The 20895-nt window shown below is 44.3% G+C and overlaps 1 protein-coding gene across 4 annotated transcripts in view; it reads left to right on the forward strand.

Moving 5' to 3' along the window:
- The window catches only part of Ano4 (anoctamin 4), a 320973-nt gene extending 302456 nt beyond the window's left edge, over positions 1-18517 (forward strand). For all 4 annotated transcript variants that reach the window (XM_041677181.1, XM_041677189.1, XM_041677199.1 and 1 more), the window contains 6 exons: positions 2463-2615; positions 3697-3844; positions 9492-9611; positions 12379-12484; positions 14923-15118; positions 17748-18517. In XM_041677181.1, coding sequence (XP_041533115.1) covers positions 2463-2615; positions 3697-3844; positions 9492-9611; positions 12379-12484; positions 14923-15114 — 719 coding nt within the window. In that variant the 3' untranslated portion in view covers positions 15115-15118; positions 17748-18517. The remainder of the gene's footprint in view (positions 1-2462; positions 2616-3696; positions 3845-9491; positions 9612-12378; positions 12485-14922; positions 15119-17747) is intronic.
- The last annotated feature ends 2378 nt before the right edge of the window (positions 18518-20895 follow it).

The following is a 20895-nucleotide window of genomic DNA, read 5'->3' on the forward strand; positions in this document are numbered from 1 at the left end:
GTTCATATTCAGAACTAGTTCCAACTAATTTTACATTTACATTCCAATTTCTGTGTTAAAAACAACAGCTTTTACTGAGGTCTTCCCTGGAATTTAGTTTAACCCCTAAGACAGTTTGAGCAATACTTACATTTTTTTCCAATCCATGAATAGGATATACCCCCGCATTTGTCTTTGTACATTTTCCTCAGTCGTTTTAGTGTGAAGGATTTGTATTGCTAAGAACTTGATACTAATGTCGCTTTCACAGTTCCTCTGTTTGTGTAGGATTTGTTGGTTTGGGGAATAGGGTTTCGTCTGTTGTTTTTATTCTGAGGATTCAACCCAGAGCCTGTGAATGTTAAGCACAAAAGCTAGCACTGAACTGCCTCTGTGGCCCTACTTTTGTTTTTTTATTTTGTTGCAACTATATAAAGTATATTGACCCCACATGAAGTAAACCTTCTGGAAACTAACATCAACTATAATTCATAGATGTCTTTTAGACTTTTCTGTATGTTCTTCTACATCATCTACACATAACGATAATCAGCAAGGCAGTGGTGGCGCACGCCTTTAATCCCAGCACTCTGGGGCAGAGGCAGGCAGATCTCTGTGAGTTCAAGGCCAGCCTGGTCTACAAGAGCTAGTTCCAGGACAGCTAGTTACAAAGCTACAGCCATCTCAAAAAACCAAAAAAAATAAAAAATAAATAAAATAAAAATAAATAATAACCAAACCAAACAAATAATGATAATAGTATATTTTCCTTCCTAACCACAAACGTTTGGGCTAACCTTGCTTCACTGCCCTACAACCATGCATATAATGCTGGCACAGGCATCCTTGCTCCTAACAGAAAGGCAAAAATGTTCACTACGTTACCATTGCTAATAATGTCATCTACATTTTTATGCACTTCTTAGAGTAAAGAAGTGTTCTGATATATCCATGTTTTTGCAAGCCGTCATTATAAGCTTTCCTTTTACCTAACGGGCTGGCTTTCTTCGTCCTTGTCTTTATATGTCAGTGAACCAGCATATTTAGGGCCAACAAATCCCTTTCATACACAAACCTCTGCAGTGTGTATGTAAGAAAGAGACACACAGTGAGGTCCCCATTCCCACTTTCACAGCGCCCCATATAATAAGGAAAAGAGAGAAAGCGACAAAGGCAAATAAAATTCATTCTCAGCTGCCGTGGAAGCTACGGGACGAGGCTGTGCTATTGGAAGTCTCCAGGAGAGGGCGTATTTGAGCTTTAACCTTAAAAGAATTGAGTCTCATCAATTTATGAAGAGAGACATTAAGTGTATGTGTGACTCACAATACCCAAAGCCCAGTGTGGCCAGAGCAAAGGATTTTTTTTTACAAACTCTGGGGCATGATGGATGGTTGAACTTGAATCTTAGAAATCTGCATGGAAGAATCACTAAGATCTCGGAATGGCATGGAGAAAAGGGGAGTTGGTCTGTAGGTGGCGAGAACCTTCTGGAGCATTTCTTGTAGGGAGATGATGAACAACGGCCTGGAACCAAGATTTCATGAGACTGATAACAGTGCAGAGGGGAAAAGGGGGTGAAAGGTAGGAGAAACAGCACCATAGTCTGAACTCAAGTAGGGACTGTGGGAAAGAAGGAGAAGTGGGGTACAGTTATGAAGAGTCATTGATGGAACTTGGAGTCTGATGGGTCTGGAGTCTGAACACGCAGAGATCTAGCTTCTACCGAAGAGGACCATGGGCAGGAAGAATGTGAAAAGACCATTGTATTGGGGTGTGCCATGTTAGCATACCTGAAGTATTATATGTTTGGAAATATACATATACCCTATTTTCAGTATTCCACCCACTAATTTTATTATTCTTCCATGGCTGTAACTTTAACGTAAAATTGAATTAGGGTGGCTTTCCCTTTTCTCCATTCCTTCTATGTTTATGAGTTAAATTCTGCCATGAAGAAGAGCCACACGGTGTTGCTTGTGTGTTTCCGGTTTGTATTTATTAGTATGTTGATATGTCTTTGTTGATAGGACTTTGACAGTCTTTGGGTCATGATCCAGTGCTGCTGTGATTTTGTTGATCCTGTTATCCCAGCTCCGGCTGCTGGCAGTGCCTACGCACTTGTCCACTGACGTGCCCCCATTGTTCGCCGAGTATTTCTTTATTGTCTCCTGTCATAAGACAATCCAGTCTCCTCTTGTGTTTTCCCCTGCTCCTAGAATCAAACTCTGCCAAGAAGCCCTGGTCCCATTAATTAGTGAGTGACTAGAAAGTATTGGGATCAGAGATAAGCTTTTTACCACTCAGATCCCATTGTTCTCGGGAACAGGAAATACCTCTGTCCTATGGCCATCTTCTTGTGAGAGAGGTTCCTTCAGCTTATGATTGGAGGAAAATATGAAGACGCAATGACGCGTTCGGATGACTGTCGTTTCGAAACAGCGACGGAAGCTAACACACATTATCTCCCTTTCCCTTCCTAGTCCTTCAGTTCGGATTCACAACTATCTTTGTGGCAGCTTTTCCTCTCGCACCACTTCTGGCCTTACTGAACAACATCATTGAAATCCGACTTGATGCTTACAAGTTTGTTACACAGTGGAGAAGGCCTTTGGCGTCGAGGGCCAAGGACATAGGTAAGATATGCTTTTCTGAAAATATGAAACGTCTTGTAAGGTAAAATTTAAAAGCCCGCCTGGGGCGGTGACACACCTTTGATTCCTGCCAGCCTTGGAAGGTCAAAGGCAGTTGGATTTCTGTGAGTTCAAAGCCTACTTGATCTATATAGTGAGTTCTAGGCCTTCCAGGGCTGTCTCAAAATAAATAAATAAAAGCTATGCACTTTAGGAATCCTTAATGTTTGCATGTAACAGGATTCAACTGATTTTTGAAAGAAAAAAAATTATGTTGGTCTTAAATAATATCGTATAAGAAATAAAGCTGCTTATTTAGATTGGCTTAAATTTCCAGTGTTTTATGAACTTGTGCTTAGATTCTTGGTTTGGATGTTTCTACTGTAAGATGTTAGACCCTAAATTTTCAATTCATCCCTTTCAAAAATAGACCTTCTGTTTGCCCCACCATTACCGCCCCCACATTCCTCGATGTTTTCCTGACTCACCTAAAGCGAAACCTGGTCTCTCTGCTGACAGAAATGAGCTGTGGTCTTTGACCAGAGATACTGTTGAGTTAGATGCCATGCTCTCAAGAGTGACTGAGATGGAGATTGTCTGACCCAGGTCTGCATCCAGTGCTGAGAACAGGGCGGGCACCACCCAGTGAGTGTGGCTGGGAACTGGGCGCAGATGTTTCGTTCAGAGTGACCTCTCTTAGCCTTGGGCATTGGCTTGGGCCAGCACATCAGGGCAGTCAGCAAAGGTGAACAGAAGGGAACCTGGTCAGGACCACTGAGGGGTTTCCAGCCTGTTAGGGGCTTGACACCGTGTCCTGATCTTATCAGATGGCATAGGAGTAGGACTTCCTGGCCAGAATTCTTTGGCTTCTGTCTAACGTTGACCAGTAAGCTCTAAGAACGCTGACGTACTTATACGGAACTACAGAAATTCCTTTCATTCCAAACTGTTTGGAAACAGCAAATTCTAACTCCTCGTTGCCAGAGGCATCTGGAAAGGTAAAAAGGACTGTCTGTCACAGGTGGTGGTGTTTTTCACTCTTACTACCACTGGAGGAACTAATAGCACATTTTTATTCGAACAGGAATCTGGTATGGAATTCTTGAAGGCATCGGAATCCTCTCTGTTATCACGAATGCATTTGTCATAGCAATAACATCTGACTTCATCCCTCGCTTGGTGTATGCTTATAAATATGGACCTTGTGCGGGCCAAGGAGAAGCCGGGCAAAAGTAAGTGCCGTGAGGTGATTACGAAACTTGGTTGGCCATTGTGCGGTGCCGGACACTGAGAGAGAAGTTTTTATGCTGGGGCCGTGACACACAAGCCCAGACAAGGCCTGTGGTATGGGAAGTGAAACCACATCAATACACTTTCAGTCAAAGAAAACATTCCATTTACGAAAGGATCAGGGCTCAAACAAGTCTGACAAGTTTCAGATAGCATCTCATGGGAGGGCAGCGGTTGCGTTTCCCTCTCCTGCCGACTCCGAATTTAGACATGGGTGAGATCCAAATGTGTGTAAGGAGCGAAAACAGCATGCGTCCTCCTGTCCCGTGTAGTTATGGAAAGCTATGAACTAATAACAAGGTAATGACTACCTGAGATTCGCACTGTCATGGTGTGCAGACTGCAGATTTTTCCATGGGGACTGTGGAACCCTGAACCTAGGACACAGAAGGTACTCAGTGAATATCTGTAGGGTATGAAGATTAATTTTTCCTAGCTGTAATCTTACCCATACCTGTGTCTATATTTTGCCAGTCAAATTAAGGCACGCTCCTGTGGTCTGAGGTTCAGACTAGAGTATATGTAGTCAGATAAAACCTACGCTTCATTATAACATGCCACCTAGGTTTTATTTCTATGCTAAAAAGCTTACATTAACAGTCCCTAAAGCCACAATAATAATCTATCTCTAATTGTGGCGTTTAGATATCTGCCTAAGGCCTTTGCCCAGAAAAATCATCTTACATGGCCTCGTAGCTACAGTCCTGTTCCCTGGTTTACAGTCTGAGGCAAATTAATTTGTTCCCTAAGCCACCGTAGGCAAATAGAGTAACTCACTGGGCTAAACGAACCTAACCAGGATCCAGTTTCATCATTAATCCCACACAAATGCACTAAGGCCTGGATAATTGGGTGGTGTGTGATAAATCTCACAATCCAGCCATCTGAAGAGACTCCCATGCGGTCTTCTTTTAATGCCCATTAAACTGATTATCTAGCAACTTTAAGTGAGCATACCAGTACTTTATGACAGAGACCTAAAGACTTGGATTACACTGCCCAGGCGTGGCTTCCCACCACCTGCATTCTCTGCCTGACTTAGCCTGAAGCTTTCCTTCATGGCAGCCGCGTTCGCATCTGAGCGCATTTGAGTCTCAGAACAACTCAGGGCGGGATGCGCCTTGTTTTCCTCACCCTGGAGAGCAGAGGGTCAGTCAAGGGGGCTAATGCCTCCGTAATTGCTGGATCCCACACACACACACGTAGAGCCACGCCCACACAGGCCTCTCCATCCTTAGCTCCAAGGCCTCACATGTAAACCTCCTGAGTTTCGGCCTCAACAGGCGAAGGCTTTGCTCCTTCCCAAGTTCTTAGAGTGGAGCCTGTAACTGGTTTTTGGAGAATCAAAAAAATGAACTGGGTACAGATTTATCAAGTTGATAAGGAACCAGAGCTTTCAAAGTCCAGCAGCCTACCAGACTTATAGTAGGTGAAGTCTCATGGTAATTAGATTTTACCTACTAGGCTTTGGTTCCATTTTATTTGATTATTCAGCTCTCGACACTTTCTTTGCAAACTTCTTCCTTTATGAGCCATCTGTAACTTTCCAGGCTGTACCTCTTGTCTCTAATCCATTGGCCGTTATTCCTGTTCTCGTGTGTGTGTGTGTGTGTGTGTGTGTGTGTGTGTGTGTGTGTGTATGCATGTTCATGAATGGCTCTGTAATAGCAGACAACCTATTACTTCACAGTGACTCTTTCCTCCTCTTTCCTCTTATCGTTTTCTTTTTCTGATTTCTCCTCTGCCTCCTCTGGTTCTTCTTTCAATTTGGAAATGATCTAGAAAAAAAAAAAAAAAGCTTACAGAGTAGAAGCACCATAAAATCCCAGGAAGCTGTAAATCTTTGTGATGCAGACACAGCTAGGCTCGAATCCCTCTTGTGCTTTAAGCCCGCTGTAGAGATGGCACATTTCAATTTAAATTGAACCTCAATCAAAAGTTTTCTCTCCAAGCCCGTCACTCACTGTGCCTCTCCAGGGCTCTGTGTTACATCAGTGCCTCCTCCTTACTGTTGGCTGAACTCACCTTGCCTCCTCCATGGATGACAGTTTCACCCGTGTGCCTTGTGTCCTTCGTTTCCTGTGACCTTTGTCCCTATGACGGCACTTTTAGGTCTGCCTAATGTTCCTGACTCTCCTACTGGTTCCATCCCCAAGCAGATTGTAGACAGCTTAACAAGAAGAAACAATTCTTTCATGTCTGACCATGGCAGATAGAGTCACTCTCATGGCGTGGGTGCCCAGCAGTTGAGTGTTCGAGGCTGCTGGTAGGAGGAGCGTCTGTTTTAGCCAGGTCTGAGAAGAAAAGACATGATTCGAGGCAACATTTTCTACACATTGCATGCACAAAAACCTTGCAACTGCATTCCTCTTGCTGCATTCTTCCTCGTCGTCTTCTGCAGCTGCAGCTCAGGCTGCTCATTGTTGAAGAATCCACCTCCTCCTCCGGGGCGAGGCCACCTCCTCTCCTGGGGTATCTTTACATGGGGCCCTTAGACGGGAACTTGGGGAACTTCTGAGCAGGCGTTATGATTCAGGATCTTGAATGGGATACAGAATACCCTTGGCCTTAGAACGACCATGTGATGTATGAATAAAAAACAGATGCTCTTGTTTAATTATGAAATCAAAGCAGCTCTTCTGCAGAAACAGTGATGCCATAAAGAGTTAGCGCCTTGATCGAGGACTCTGTGCTCATCACAGAGTTAGACACAATCATATCTCAATGAATAATAGAGAAGATATTTGTGCCAATCCTATAATCACTTCTGTACTCATCTTATTAGCCTGAGACACTTTATCTATAAAACACATTTGCCTTTAAGTACATAAAACCAATCTTATTTCCCCTGGCATTTCCGACCTTTGATTTCTGTTCCCAGGCTTGTCAGTGTCACAAGACTAACACCTCAAAGGCAAATGGCAGAGCTAATTCAAAGACATTCAGCAGCAAGCTTGATCTGAAATTGACAAACATGGAAGCCAGCTTCTGGTTCTGTTCCCCCCCACACACACACACCATAGCAGTGATAAGACCCCTGCTGCACCCCCTGTCTTGTCCATTAAGGGATTAAAAGCAATCAGCAACTGATGTTTTTTTTTTTTTTTTTGGATTTTCGAGACAGGGTTTCTCCGTAGCTTTTGGTTCCTGTCCTGGAACTAGCTCTTGTAGACCAGGCTGGCCTCGAACTCACAGAGATCCGCCTGCCTCTGCCTCCCGAGTGCTGGGATTAAAGGCGTGCGCCACCACCGCCCGGCTCGCAACTGATGTTTTTAAAGGAGAATTCTCACACTTAAAGACTTGGATTGTCTTCCAAAGTTACTTGAGAGAAGTCCGTGTCCTGATCCAAAGAATGCCTTTGGAGTCTCCTTCTAAGTCTCCTTTCTTGGCAATGCTTTCTGAGACATCTACCGGCCCTTTAAGAAAATGTCCGTCACAATTATGTGAGACCTTTCTTGGCCTGGTACTGTCTTGGGCGGTGCCTCTCATTTCTCTCTGCTCATCGCGATAACCTCATCTTCTCTCTCTCTCTAGAAATGGTAGTAGGGAGGCAGGAGCATTTGCCAGCAAACCATGGGATCTGCTTGCCCTTTGTGGCCCTCCAGTTGTGGCAGTAGGTCAGTGAGCTGGTGAACGGGCACCACTGGCTGAACCAGACACCCTAAAGTGTACGTGAAGTCTCATTTCCCTACATTCATAACCAACAGCTTTTTGATGAGGCAGCAATAGGACTTCACCATTGTAAAAAGAAGCAGGGAGCTGTCTAAACAGTTTGGTATAAATGGCCCTTCTCCTGTCGGGTGAGATGGAAATGAAAGAAGGTAACAATGTGCTTATATACTAGGTTCACTTTTAGTCTACGTACATGTGACTAGCCACCCACAGGAGACACATTTTCACCGCGGGGTTGTGCTTGGTGTGACATGAATATGTTTAGTGAATAGGTTCGCAGATCTAGTCTCTTCATTTCTTTAGGCAGAGGATAGAGGATATCTTTCATTAGACAGCTGTTTCGTTTGAATTTAGATTTTTTGTCGATGGACATTTTAAACAGAACCAACCCATAACAGCTTTAATCTCCGTAAAGTTTTGGAGCTGCTTTGTAAGATAAGAGTGCAGGCCTGGCTTTCGGTTCCCAGACCACTGCTCAGCTCCTAAGGCGAGTCTACTAAAGTCTGTGTGTCAGGCCACTGGCTCCCACTCAGCAACAGCCAACAATCACCAAGGTGCTGGTACCTCCTCATGTCACATTCTAGGCAGCTTCTTCGTTCGTCCTCCAGCCCATCCTTCCGAGGAGAAGGAGGTGAGGACTGGGGAATGCCACACACCTTCTGACCATCTCTTTAACCCACAAGTGTCTGGACAAATGGTTCTTTAAGCTCAGTTCATTTTCCTAACAACAAAAGAGCAGTGGTCTGTCCTGAGCATGGTAGGAAGAAGCCACGTGCTGTGGGAATTGCTTGCGTCACCATTTTGGCTTAAGATTCAGCAGTTTAGGATCCTCCCATCGGACATAATAGTGAAGAGACTCTGAAGACCGCGGTTCATGCATTCCATAGTATGTGCTGACCTACAAAATGCAAGGTGTACATAAAATGAGTAACCATTGCTTGCAACTGTCTTGCTGTTGACTAAATATAGTATTGATATAGATGCTTTGGCTATACAGGGTCATTTAATCCCTACTTGAGTCTATGTGGTGGACATTTTATTCCCACTTAAGAATTACAGGAGGTGGAGCCAGTGAGGTAACTCAGCAGGCAAAGGAGTTTGCGACACACGCCTTGCAACCTGAGTTCTTGCTCCCGAATTCGTGAAAATCTGGAAGGAGGGATTGGACTCGGCAAAGTTGTCCTCTTCCCTCCTCAGATACCCCATGGCATGTGTACCACGCATGCATATGCATGTGTCATATTCTCTCCCCCTTCACACACACACACACACACAAATAGTAATAATGATGAATACATTATTTTTAATTAAAGAATTATATAGTATGAATATGAACCAAGTACAATTGTATGAAAATGCTGCAGTGAAACCCCTAAGTTTCTGCTCTAACAAAGATCAGGAGGCAGGAAGCTGACAGAGTGATCGTTAGAATTACTGACCCAGTCTAGTCCAGGACCATCAGTAGAATCTCAGACATGGAATTTTCCTCCCATCAAGTCAACTAAATCCCATGTTTCTGGATTTCAACAGGGCACAAAACTGCTAGATCCTAAAATTAAAATATAAATCGATAAAATCCCACATAAGGTATCCACCCTACTCCCACGACCCTACAGTTCCAGGGAGAGAGTAGGGGCACTTGAGTGAGAAGGGGTGAGTCATGCTGACTGCGAGGAAGGACACCTTCTCGGAATAGGTGTTATTTCGGTTGGCCACGGAAGGATAAGTATATTTACTCTTCCATACAAAGGAGCAAGGATTCCAAAGGAAATCCAAGCACAGGCGTGGAAGCCTATAATGTATTCCTGTCATGAGCAGGGCTATAGGGGAGGATGTACGTTGAAGAGGAGGACTAAGTGAGTTAGAGATCAAGAGAAGGACCACCGGAGTAATGATCCAACCTGTGTTCTCATTCAGGTGCATGGTTGGCTACGTGAACGCCAGCTTGTCTGTGTTTCGAATTTCTGACTTTGAGAACCGGTCTGAGCCAGAGTCTGACGGCAGTGAGTTTTCAGGAACTCCCTTGAAGTACTGTAGGTGAGTGTGAATCCCTGCAGGTGAGTGTGAACCCCTGCATGTGAGTGTGAACCTCGGTAGGTGAGTGTGGACCTCAGCATGCTTTCTGCCTGCTGAACTCGTTCTATCATGGAAAGGTTTGGCTGACCCTCTTCTGGCTGAGTTAGTTTAAAGCAGTGGTTCTCATAATCAAAATATACTCTATGAAAAAAAGTCTATTTTCACTAAAAGAAAAAAATAACCCAGTGTGTGGACAGAAAATGTCTTAAAAGTTTTGGTTGAGTATATGCATGATTGTGTAGTAACTAGGTTCTGGAAAACAAAGGGTAAATATAATTTATGTTCCCTACCCAGAAAACCAGGCTTCAAACAGAATAAAGGTAATGAATGACCTCATGGAACATGTTACAGCAGCAATATAAATCTTGTTAGTTCCTTATTTTTTTTCAAGCAAGGTTTCTCTGTGTAGCCTGGCTGTCCTGGAACTCACTCTGTAGACTAGGCTGGCCTGAAACTCAAGAGATCTGTCTCTCTCCTTCCTGAGTGCTGGGGTTAAAGGCATGCACCATTTCCGCCTGGCTTAATTTTTTAATAAAAAATAGATAGCATAAAATAAAGCAGTGTCTCTCAACCCTGAGGGTATTGAAAATCAGATGCTTTTTTTTTTCATTTTTACTGTTCTTTGCTAATTTCACCCAGCCTACAGAATGGGAAAAGATCTTCACAAACCCCACATTGGAGGGCTGATCTCCAAAATACACAAAGAACTCAAGAAATTGGTCATCAAAATAACAAATACTCCAATAAAAACAATGGGGTACAGGCCTAAACAGAGAACTCTCAACAGAGGAATTTAAAATGGTTGAAAGACACCTAAGGAAATGCTCAACATCCTTAGCCACCAGAGAAATACAAATCAAAACAATCCTGAGATTCCATCTTACACCTGTAAGAATGGCCAAGATGAAAAACACTGATGACAACTTATGCTGGAGAGGTTGTGGGGTAAAGGGAACACTCCTCCATTTGCTGGTGGGAATGCAAACTGGTACAACCCCTTTGGATATCAATATGGCGATTTCTCAGAAAATTAGGAAACAACTTTCCTCAAGACCCAGTATTACCACTTTTGGGTATATACCCAAAAATTCTCAATAATACCACAAGGACATGTGCTCAACTATGTTCATAGCAGCTTTGTTTGTCGTAGCCAGAACCTGGAAACAACCTAAATGCCGCTCGACCAAAGAATGGATAAGGAAAATGTGGTACATTTACACACAGCAGAAAAAATAATGACTTCTTGAAATTTGCAGGCAAATGGATGGAGCTAGAAAACATCATATTGAGTGAGGTAACCCAGACACAGAAAGACAATTACCACATGTACTCACTCATAGGTGGTTTTTAGTCATAAAGCAAAGAAAAACAGCCTACAAACCACAATCCCAGAGAACCTAGACAGCAATGAGGACACTGAGAGAGACATACATGGATCTAATCTACATGGGATGTAGAAAAGGACAAGATCTCCTGAGTAAATTGGGAGTGTGGGGACCTTGGGGGAGAATAGATGGGGAGGGGAGAGGAAGGACAGGGAGCAGGGAAAAATGTAGACCTCAATAAAATCAATTTTAAAAAAAGGAAAGCAGAGCCGGGCGGTGGCGGTGCACGCCTTTAATCCCAGCACTCGGGAGGCAGAGGCAGGCGGATCTCTGTGAGTTCGAGGCCAGTCTGGTATACAAGAGCTAGTTCCAGTACCGGAACCAAAAAAGCTACAGAGAAACCCTGTCTCGAAAATCAAAAAAAAAAAAAAAAGGAAAGCAATGACTGCATGGGAAACACATGAAGACTTTATGACTCTGGAGTCCCTTTTCCACAGTGACAGTCGTGACGCTGGGAGTGACAACGAAATGTCCTCATGTAGATTAAAGTTCCTGGGAGGATGCCGGACCCCACATAGCTCTTCAGCAAACACGTGTGGTTCAATGTCAACTCAAATGGGAGAGAATGAGGTTGTAGTAGGAAGGAGCTGTCAATGGCACGCAGCAGAAACCCATGCCAGCTGAGTCTCACAAACGGAAATATATTGTTTTGGGCAGCTGGGAGCATCCAGAAGCCATGCAAAGTTGTTTTGTTGTTTTCAATAATGACTGAGTGCTGAGAGTTGGGCACAGCCTGCAGAATATTATCTCCGCTGCTCTACTTCATTCTGTTTGCATTTTCCAAGATGTTCTCCTCCCTCCCTCCTTCCTTCCTTCTGTGCCTCCCCATATAATATGTGGTTGCTCCTAGCAGCTCCGTGGACTTAGGACTTAGTGATAATCTATTTAATAATAGTTGTAATGGACGTCCTGGTGGTGAGTCAGGAGTCTCCTGAGCTGAGGTTGAGGGAGTGGTAAATCCTACCCAACCCCATGGGTAATTACCCAGAGAAAACATACTCTTTTGGTGAGGAGGTTCAGGACAGGGTTTCTCTGTGTAGTCCTGGTTGTCCTGGAATTTGTACTGTGGACCAGGCTGGCTTCGAACTCACAAAGACCTGCTTGCCTCTGCCTCCAGAGTGCTAGGATTAAAAGCCTGTACCACCACTATCCAGCTAGAAGAGATATTCTTTTACCAAAAGAAGAAATGCTGGAAAAACAGAGCAACGGATGTCTAGCATAAAGAAAGTTTTTGTTTGTTTACAAAATTTGTTCCCATGTATGAAGACTGCATAGTGAAAATGGAAGAGATTTAAGGACCTGAAGAACCAGAGCTGCAACGCCACCCTCTCCTGTGTTTACAGGTATCGGGACTACCGGGACCCTCCTCATTCACTGGCACCCTATGGCTACACCCTGCAGTTCTGGCATGTCCTGGCAGCCCGGCTGGCTTTTATCATTGTGTTTGAGGTGAGTTTTCTCAAACAATTCCTTTATTTCCCTTGGCATAATGAAATCTCTTGGAGTCATGCGTATGTACGTGGCAGGGACTTTCCACACAAAGACCTACTTTCTAAAGTACCACGGCCATATACTGTGGCCCCTTTTTCCTCTTTGCCCTTCACTGCACTGTTGGAATTTTCCCAGGAAAGTTTCAGAGTCTTTCAGTAACCAACCGGCAATCGTAGGTCCTACGTTTAATATTCTAGGACTATGATTCATAACCTTTAGGAGAAATGCGGTTTTTCCCACCCCTACTTCCAGAGGTACCGAGACATCCTGTTTGTGATGTCCTTTTCACAAGCCCTCCAGGATGATGCAGGTGCTCACAGAGCGTTTGGAAGACATTGAAGGTGATACCACACCTGCTGCCTCTGTGTGTGTTAGGTCACCTTTCTTAAGCGCTGATTCCTGAAGAGTCAGAATAGACATACAAAGTCCCGTCTTCCTGGCAATTGCCTGCATTGTGTTGCAATAGAAATCTATCAGGTGTTTTCTGTCAGGCTTTTAGGAAATTCCATATTTCTATAACTCCATTGATAATGTCAGTTCCATCTCTTGTCACGTGCTGGAACCGCATTCATTCACACATTCACCACGGATGCCTTTGTTTGCACTGGAAGTTTCTTAAAACTTTGAGATAGCTCTCTCTTCGCGTCCCCCCTCACTCTAGACAGCCGAGGAGAGATGATATAAGTTCCTCTCCTTTTTTTTTTTTTTTTTTTTTCGAAACAGGGTTTCTCTGTGTAACAGTTCTAGCTGTCCTGTCCTGGGACCAGCTTTTGTAGAGCAGGCTAGCCTTGAACTCACAGAGATCCACCTGCCTCTGCCTCCCAAGTGTTGGAGTGTTGTCATTAAGGGCATGCGTGACCACCACCGGGCCAGTCACTCTTTTTAAATATCTTTTCTATATTTGTTTATTTGCTTGTGCATGCGTGTGTACGTCAATGCCAACGTGAATGTGCGGGGCTCCGGGGCAACCTATTGTAGTCGGTTCTTTCCTTCCTTCCACCATGTGGATCTGGAGGATGGAATTCTGTTTGTTAGGCTTGGTGGCCCTCTCACTGCCCTCAGTTCCTCAGAAGATATGATTTCTGTGTGTGGTGGCTCATGCCTTTAATCCCAACATTCAGGAGGCAGAAGCAGGAAGATCTCTGAGTTCTAGGTTATTCTTGTCTACATAGAGCTTTCTGGGCCAGTGATAGAGATTTATCTATCTACAAATAAATAAGAGCTAGATATACTTAACCTAACACAGTCTTAATGTTTTTCAAACTAAATAAGAAAGGGTGCTACGGAGATGGCTCAGTGGCTAAGCGCTTTTGTATAAGCATGAGAGCCTGCATTTGAGTGCCCAGCACCAATGAAAAAGCGAGGTGAGGTGGCACATGCCTAAAATCCCAGTATGGGAAGAAGCAAAGGCTCCAGGGCCTCACTGATCTTCCACTATAACATAAACAGTCAGCTCCAGTTACAGAGAGAGAGAGACCTTGTCAACCAAAGCTATGGTAAAATATGGTAGAGGAAGACTCCCAGCATTGACTGCTTGGCCTCTACATACATACACACTAACAAACACATCTGCACACACATGCACACACACACACACATCGTACATAAAATGTCAGGGGTGGTGTTAAATTACTAAATGGCTTCTCATTTAGAGCTTTCCATACCCCTCCTGTATATTGTTATTAGCTGTTTAAGACACTAGAAGTAGGCAGAAAACCTCTTGATCTGGCAGAATTTTGTGCCTTCTGTGTCCCTGAGTTTGTTTTAAAGGAACTGAAGAATCCTTATCCCCATCCTCCAGAACAGCTTTAGTGTTGTTAGGTAGTTTGGAATTATAAGGACCCTTATTCTCACTGTCGTCTGGTAGTTCATGGGTCACACCAGGATATAGACAGACAAAAATAACTGTGACTCTAGAATTCCAGAGATTCACATTTCAGGTAAAGAATGTGTGGCTCTTTGCCAAAAAGAGAAACATTTCTCTCTGAAATTACCATTTCCCTAGGCCCCGGGTGACCTGGCAAGGTTTATAAGGCATTTAGCAATCCACACAGAATTTTCAAACTAATTCTGTCTTGCATAGCATCATTTTATAGGTGAGTGGATTGAGGCCCAGAGGAGTTGAGTGCCCTACACTCAGGTGGACAGTTGGCTCCTAAGCAATGAAAACGGTCGAGCCAAGACTCGCTTCTATGGTTTCTGTTTTCCTAGTATCCGTTAAACATCTCTCCCCATCTTCTCCCTCTGGTCCTCCTCTCTAGATGGTGTCAACAGACCAAGTTCAGTTCTCCCCTGACCTTTATCCCTGCAGTGTATGCCTCCCCCAGCCTCATCGCACTCCCACACGTCCCAACCACGCCTTCTGATTCTGTTGTGTTCTCTGTTGCGTTTTTTAGCACCTCGTGTTTTGTATAAAGCACCTCATTTCCTATCTGATCCCAGACCTCCCGAAAGATCTAAGGGATCGAATGAGGAGAGAGAAGTACCTGATCCAGGAGATGATGTATGAGGCCGAGCTGGAGCGCCTCCAGAAAGAGCGGAAGGAGAGGAAGAAGAACGGGAAAGCACACCACAACGAGTGGCCATGACCAGGTGGGTGGCCGGTGTGCCCCAAGGGAAGCCACAGTCAGGTCAGATGGGGATCGGCTGCTTCGAACATCCAGAGACCAAGTATAGAGTTTTCACTAACAAAGGTTTGCTGTGTGACATTTTGTTCTTTTGGCTTTTGGGGGGTCTTCCACCCAAATAAATCACACACAGAGTCGTTTTATTTTTAGTTATGAATGCCTGACCTTAGTTTGGCTTGTTTCTTGCCAACTTTTCTTAAATTATCCCAGGTACCTTTTGCCTCTGGGCTTTTTCTGTATACCTTTCTTTACTTCTTTCTTCTTGGCTTGCTGTGTGTAGCTGGGTGGCTGCCCCCCTGATGTCCTCCTACTTTCGTTCTCTTATTGCTCCTTCTCTCCCCACCCAGATTTCTCCTATCTATCCTCTCTGTCTGCTAGCTCCGCCTATCCTTGCTCATGCCTTGCTATTGACCATTCAGCTCTCTATTGGGACCATCAGGTGGTTTAGACAGGCACAGTAACACAGCTTCACAGAGTTAAACAAATGCAGCGTAAACAAAAGTCACATGCCTGAAAATAATATTCCCCAGCAAGGGCTAAAATAAGCCCCTTAGATGCTCCCCAAGCCAGCTTGTTTCCCTAATTGTTGCAACCCAATCCCTACCCCCACGTGATCAGGCTAAATTCTAGACTGGGAGTCAGGGTCTTTTTTGGTTGGGCCAGATAAGTTAAACCTTTCTCTCCCTTCTGATCCAGCCAGACTGTTCTCTTTCTATCCCCAGGGTTGCAGGCCCCTTTCTTTTGGTAGAAGTCAACATCTCCACTCTCCCACCATGGGCTTCCCTTCTTCACCCACTCATGTTCTCCAGATGTCTTTTTGTGTCACGCCACGCCCTCCAAGAGGTTTCCCAGACCTCCCAGCCCTTTGAGACTTAACTCCTAAACTCCTCTGATCACGACCATTGGCACTATGTGCTAAGAGACAGACCAATTTGTATTGTTAATCCGTGATCCTCAAAAGCTGTCTGCAGGCTTTCACAGCACAGTAGTAACCTCATTGTGGGTTGGAATTTTCATGCTCCCAATTATCTAGCGGGAAGCACATGATACCTGATCAGTATACATTCCATAATAAAAGTCAAATAGGCTGAAGCTGTATACATTGTGTGGAAACTCAGCAACACCCTACACATCCTATCAAAAAGTTCTGAAACTTTCTTTCAAGTCAGTCACTGGTTATATGATCTTGACAAGCCCCCTGACTTCCCTAAGCCTGCGTTCCCTCTGCAATAAACTGTTTAGATGACCCTCTGTCCTCATAGTCCATGAGGCTCATGTTAGGGAGGCAGAGGAGTCTTTGGCCTTTGGTGTTCTTCAATGTCTTCTTTATTTGAGCAAAACCTTTGAATTTTATTTTTCAAATTCTGCCTCCAAAGGAAAGCTGAGATGCAGAGGAAAGGAATTTCCTGTTGGCTAAGAGGCAATAGCTCTCTGCAGAGATGCATATCTGCATATCGTTGATAGCAGAGTTGTCTCGCTGCCTGTAGACAGTTCCACGGGCTATCACCGCTTTGATAAGAAGCTGGACTTGGAGGAGATAAGATAGACCCAAATCCTGCAGGAATAAACAACTGAACTCCCACCTTGTACTCTGGCGCAGGATAGACTTAGGTTTATGAGAAACTGCCATTCCCTATGTCTACTCTTTGGCTGTGGCTGTGGTAAAATTACTGACCTTTTGGAGGTCTACCTGTTGAACTAATCTAATGTGGAATTCAAATGAGGCACTACCCAGGTGGAATTTACCAAGCAGTAACATGCCATAGAGTCTCCAGCATGTGTGTTACCACTAAGCACCATATTGTCGCCTGCAGATTCCATCTCTTCCTTTCACTTTCTGTGTGTGTTAAGGTGGAGAAGGGGAAGCAAGCAGAACTTTAGGGGGTGAGATGTTCTGGGTTTTAGCTTTCTGGGATTTTGGCATATGTTCTACCCTCAGAGCCCCTGGTTCATTTTAATCACCTCCCCCCTAGCCGGGTGATGGTGGTGCACGCCTTGGTGGATCTCTGTGAGACCAGCCTGGTCTACAGAGCTAGTTCCAGGACAGGCTCCAAAGCTACAGAGAAACCCTGTCTCGAAAAACCAAAAAAAAAAAAAAAAAAAAAAATCACCTCCCTGGGCCTTCTTTGGGGAAGAAAAGCTGAGTGTATCCAAGAGCTTTGGATGGGGTGGAAAGCAGACATCTCCATGGAGAACTGCTCCTGATAGATAGCTCCGGTGGTCATAGAAAAGGCATAGGTGCATGGCATTGTCCTTAAAGGCCAGGTGGGGCTGCAAGGTGAGTGACATGCCCTGGAAGAGTCTCTGCCTTCTCCACCACATCCTGCTTTCTGCCTGCTTCTCATCCTTATTTGAAAGCACGGTCTCTGTCTGTCTGTATGCCCACAAGGGTCAGCAGGATTCCTGTTACTTCAGATTGTCTTTCTGACTCACTTGCCCTAAATATACTGTAATGTCTGTCCTTCCCTTACTCTCCCTTTGGGGTTCCGAATTCTTGGGATGCCTTCAGCACACAGTGAGTACCCGAACTATTGCGCATCGTGATGTAGAGATGGCCTAGGTGTGTTCCATCCTGATGCCTCTTCTCTTTCCAGGTGACGGTTGAGTTCCAGGCTAAAGACCTGAATCTCGTTCACTTCTCCCAGCGGTGCAAAAGCACATGCACGTGAATGACTAGCGATGCACCCGCAGTGCATGCTGCAAGACACCGCCATGCAGCCGCAGACAGGGCGGCAGTCAGGGGAGGACCGAGGTGGAGTCCCGCTGTCGTGGAATCACTCTGCAGTCAGTCAGAACAGAATTGCTATCTATCCATAGACCATTCTTGACCAAGCGAGCATGCACGTTATGGGCAATTAACATTCTCAAAGTTTTTAAAAACCAAGGGGGAACTTGTATATTGGGCCTGTTTTTCCAGCCTGTTTGCTATCTTTTTTGCATTCGATCCCATGTGAATTTTACAGACACTGGGCTTTAAAAAAGGGGTATTTGGACACCTGGACACATTCCTAGAATGTCATCATGTCCTAATTCTACGTCACCAAATGACACAGACAAGACCCTGTTTACAACCTTTTCGTTCTTTTTTTTTTTTCTAAGTTCAGATCTTTCTGAGAAGATGATTCTCTATGACATATCTATAGCTATGTGTATGGCCATAGATGTATTTCTGTGTGTACATATGTATAGTCATGTATTCCTACATATGTACATACAAATGCAGAGATATATAAAGTACATAGGAGTTCCTTCCTTGTAAATAGCCAAAAACTACTGACATGAATGATGAATTTTCACATTTAAACAGTCACCAACACAAAGCCATGTTTAATGCTTGTATAATGTGATACAATAAAGTTTAAAATAAATTTATGCACCTGGAATATTTTCAGCTGGCTCCTCTGAACGTCTGTTGTATTTTCTCCTTCTGGAATAAGAGGGATCACACCGTGCAATTTTTAATGCAAGCCTTCTTGCTTCTGCCATGCTACTTGCATGTTGCTCCAATTGTGTTTTTCTTCCTTGCCCATCTTTCTTGGGGTACAGAGCAAATTGCGTAAAAAGATACCGCCAGCTTAGTATGGCGGGGAGCCAGAAAGTGTACTCACCAATACTGAGAGCGTGTCTATGTCCCTGCCTGCTAGACTATATTGCACTAATTTTGAAGAACCACCTGTCTGGGGAGTTGAGCAGACAAGTAGAGAAATACGTTTTAATTACTCTTCCTCCAGAGATGCAGAATCTTTTAAATTTGTTTGCACTGTGTGTGTGTTTGCGGTGTGCAACGTTTGTTAAAATCATATTGCTATGTCAAACTTATGTGCTCAAATTGTACCAGTCCACAGTTCTGTAAAAAAAAATACTTAAGACTGGGTATTTATAAAGAATTCATTTGTTTATTCTTTCATTTATTTTTATTTAGATCACTGACTGCTTCAGAGTTTGAAATTTCAAGCTTGGATGGTCCAAGGGTTTGGCCACTGATGAGGAAGCCACCATTTGCAACAGAATGATAGAACAGTAAACAGGAAAGCAACTGTGCAGACAGACAGATAACCTGGCAAGACAGGATGAGGATGCCACAGAAATTCAGGAGTTGGGCTCTCTTGTTTTCAGTAGTACAAGTCCCTAGGGTCCCATAAGGATGGCATTAAGTAACCTACATGTACCTCAACAGAACAATGGATAAGGAAAACACAATGGAGCATTTCTTAGCTCTTTTAGTACTTTGATGAAACTCCCGAATGTGTAAATGAGTGAGTCTCTGATCCATGAACCTGCTTCTAGGGCCCTTTTATTTTTCTGTTGGCTTGTCTTGTTTGTGATTTTTGGCTATTATGAATAGAGCAGCAATGAACATGGTTGAGCAAGGGTCCCTGTGGTAGATGAAGCATCCTTTGGGTATTTGCTCAACAGTGGTACAGCTGGGTCTTGAAATAAACCAACTCTCATCTTTCTGATAAATCGCCATATTGATTTCCATGGCGGTCGTTCAAGTTTGTACTCCCACCAGCAATGGAGGCGTGTCCCCACACTCCAAATCCTCTCCAACATGAGCTGTCACTTGTGTTATTGATCCTAACCATTCTGACAGGTGTTGAGATGGAATCCCAGAGTCACTTGATTTGAATTTCCCTGATAGCTGGAATGTTGGACATTTCTTTAAGTGTTTCTCTGACATTTGAGATTTCTCTATTGAGAATTCTCTATTTCTATCTGTATTCCATTTTTTAAGTGGATTATTTGAGGTTTTAATATCTAGTGTCTTATAACAAGCCTGCCTGCTGAATCTGGGGGCATGGTCAGTCACAAGTGACTTTGCATAGGTGACAGGCCTGCAGTAGTGTCCCCTGTGTGGTTCCTACCATCTGTCCCACCACAGTGGCTCCTACTAGGCAATGTGTTCTTGAAGAGAGTATTGTTAGAAACCAGCACACACACACACACACACACGCCAATATAGACACACATGCACATATGCACATACACACATAGACACGTACACACACAAACACACACACACACACACACACACACACACACCCATGCTTCCTCTCCATCATGAGAAGGACAGCTTGCTTGACTGTGAACTTCCAGCTATGATATCTTGCCTTGACACAGGCCCAAAACATGGACTGAAGTCTGTGCAGCAAAACACGCCTCTTATTTAACCTGGGTATTTGCTATAGAAAGAGAAAGCTGGGTACCACAGTGACCAATGAAGGCTAAAGAGAGGAAGTGGCTAGAAAGAGTTGAGACCAGCGAATACCTCACTTGGAGAGTGACTTCTGAACAGAAACCTGTAAAAATGCAAGGACTGATCACATACCCTATTACAGAGAGCTCCCCCCAGGCAGTTTGACAACCTCGTGGCAGGGTGGGCTTTCCCAGGTGTGAGGGATACAGTTCGACAACCTCGTGGCAGGGTGGGCTTTCCCAGGTGTGAGGGATGAGGGACGAGTGAGGCTAGGGTGGAGTGATGGAGATCAGAAAGGTAATGTGCCCCAGGTGGTGGGGTCTACAGCTTTCAAGCAGTGGCCCCCAAATGGAGAAAGCCCGTGCTTGTCACTCAGTCTGAGGACTAATCCCTCACTCAAACTGGGGGATGGTCACTCCTTGTTTCTGTAAGCAATTAAGGACCAAAGGGTCAGAGAAGAGACCCAGTGGCAATTTCTCCTAAAAACTCTGCTTTGGGTCCGCAGGAAGGGCCCCATCGCCTACCCCAGCAGATCACTGATGGGG

Source organism: Microtus oregoni, unplaced genomic scaffold (assembly GCF_018167655.1).
Source record: "Microtus oregoni isolate MIOR12 unplaced genomic scaffold, Mior012 000001F_ref0000356, whole genome shotgun sequence".
NCBI lineage: Eukaryota > Metazoa > Chordata > Mammalia > Rodentia > Cricetidae > Microtus > Microtus oregoni.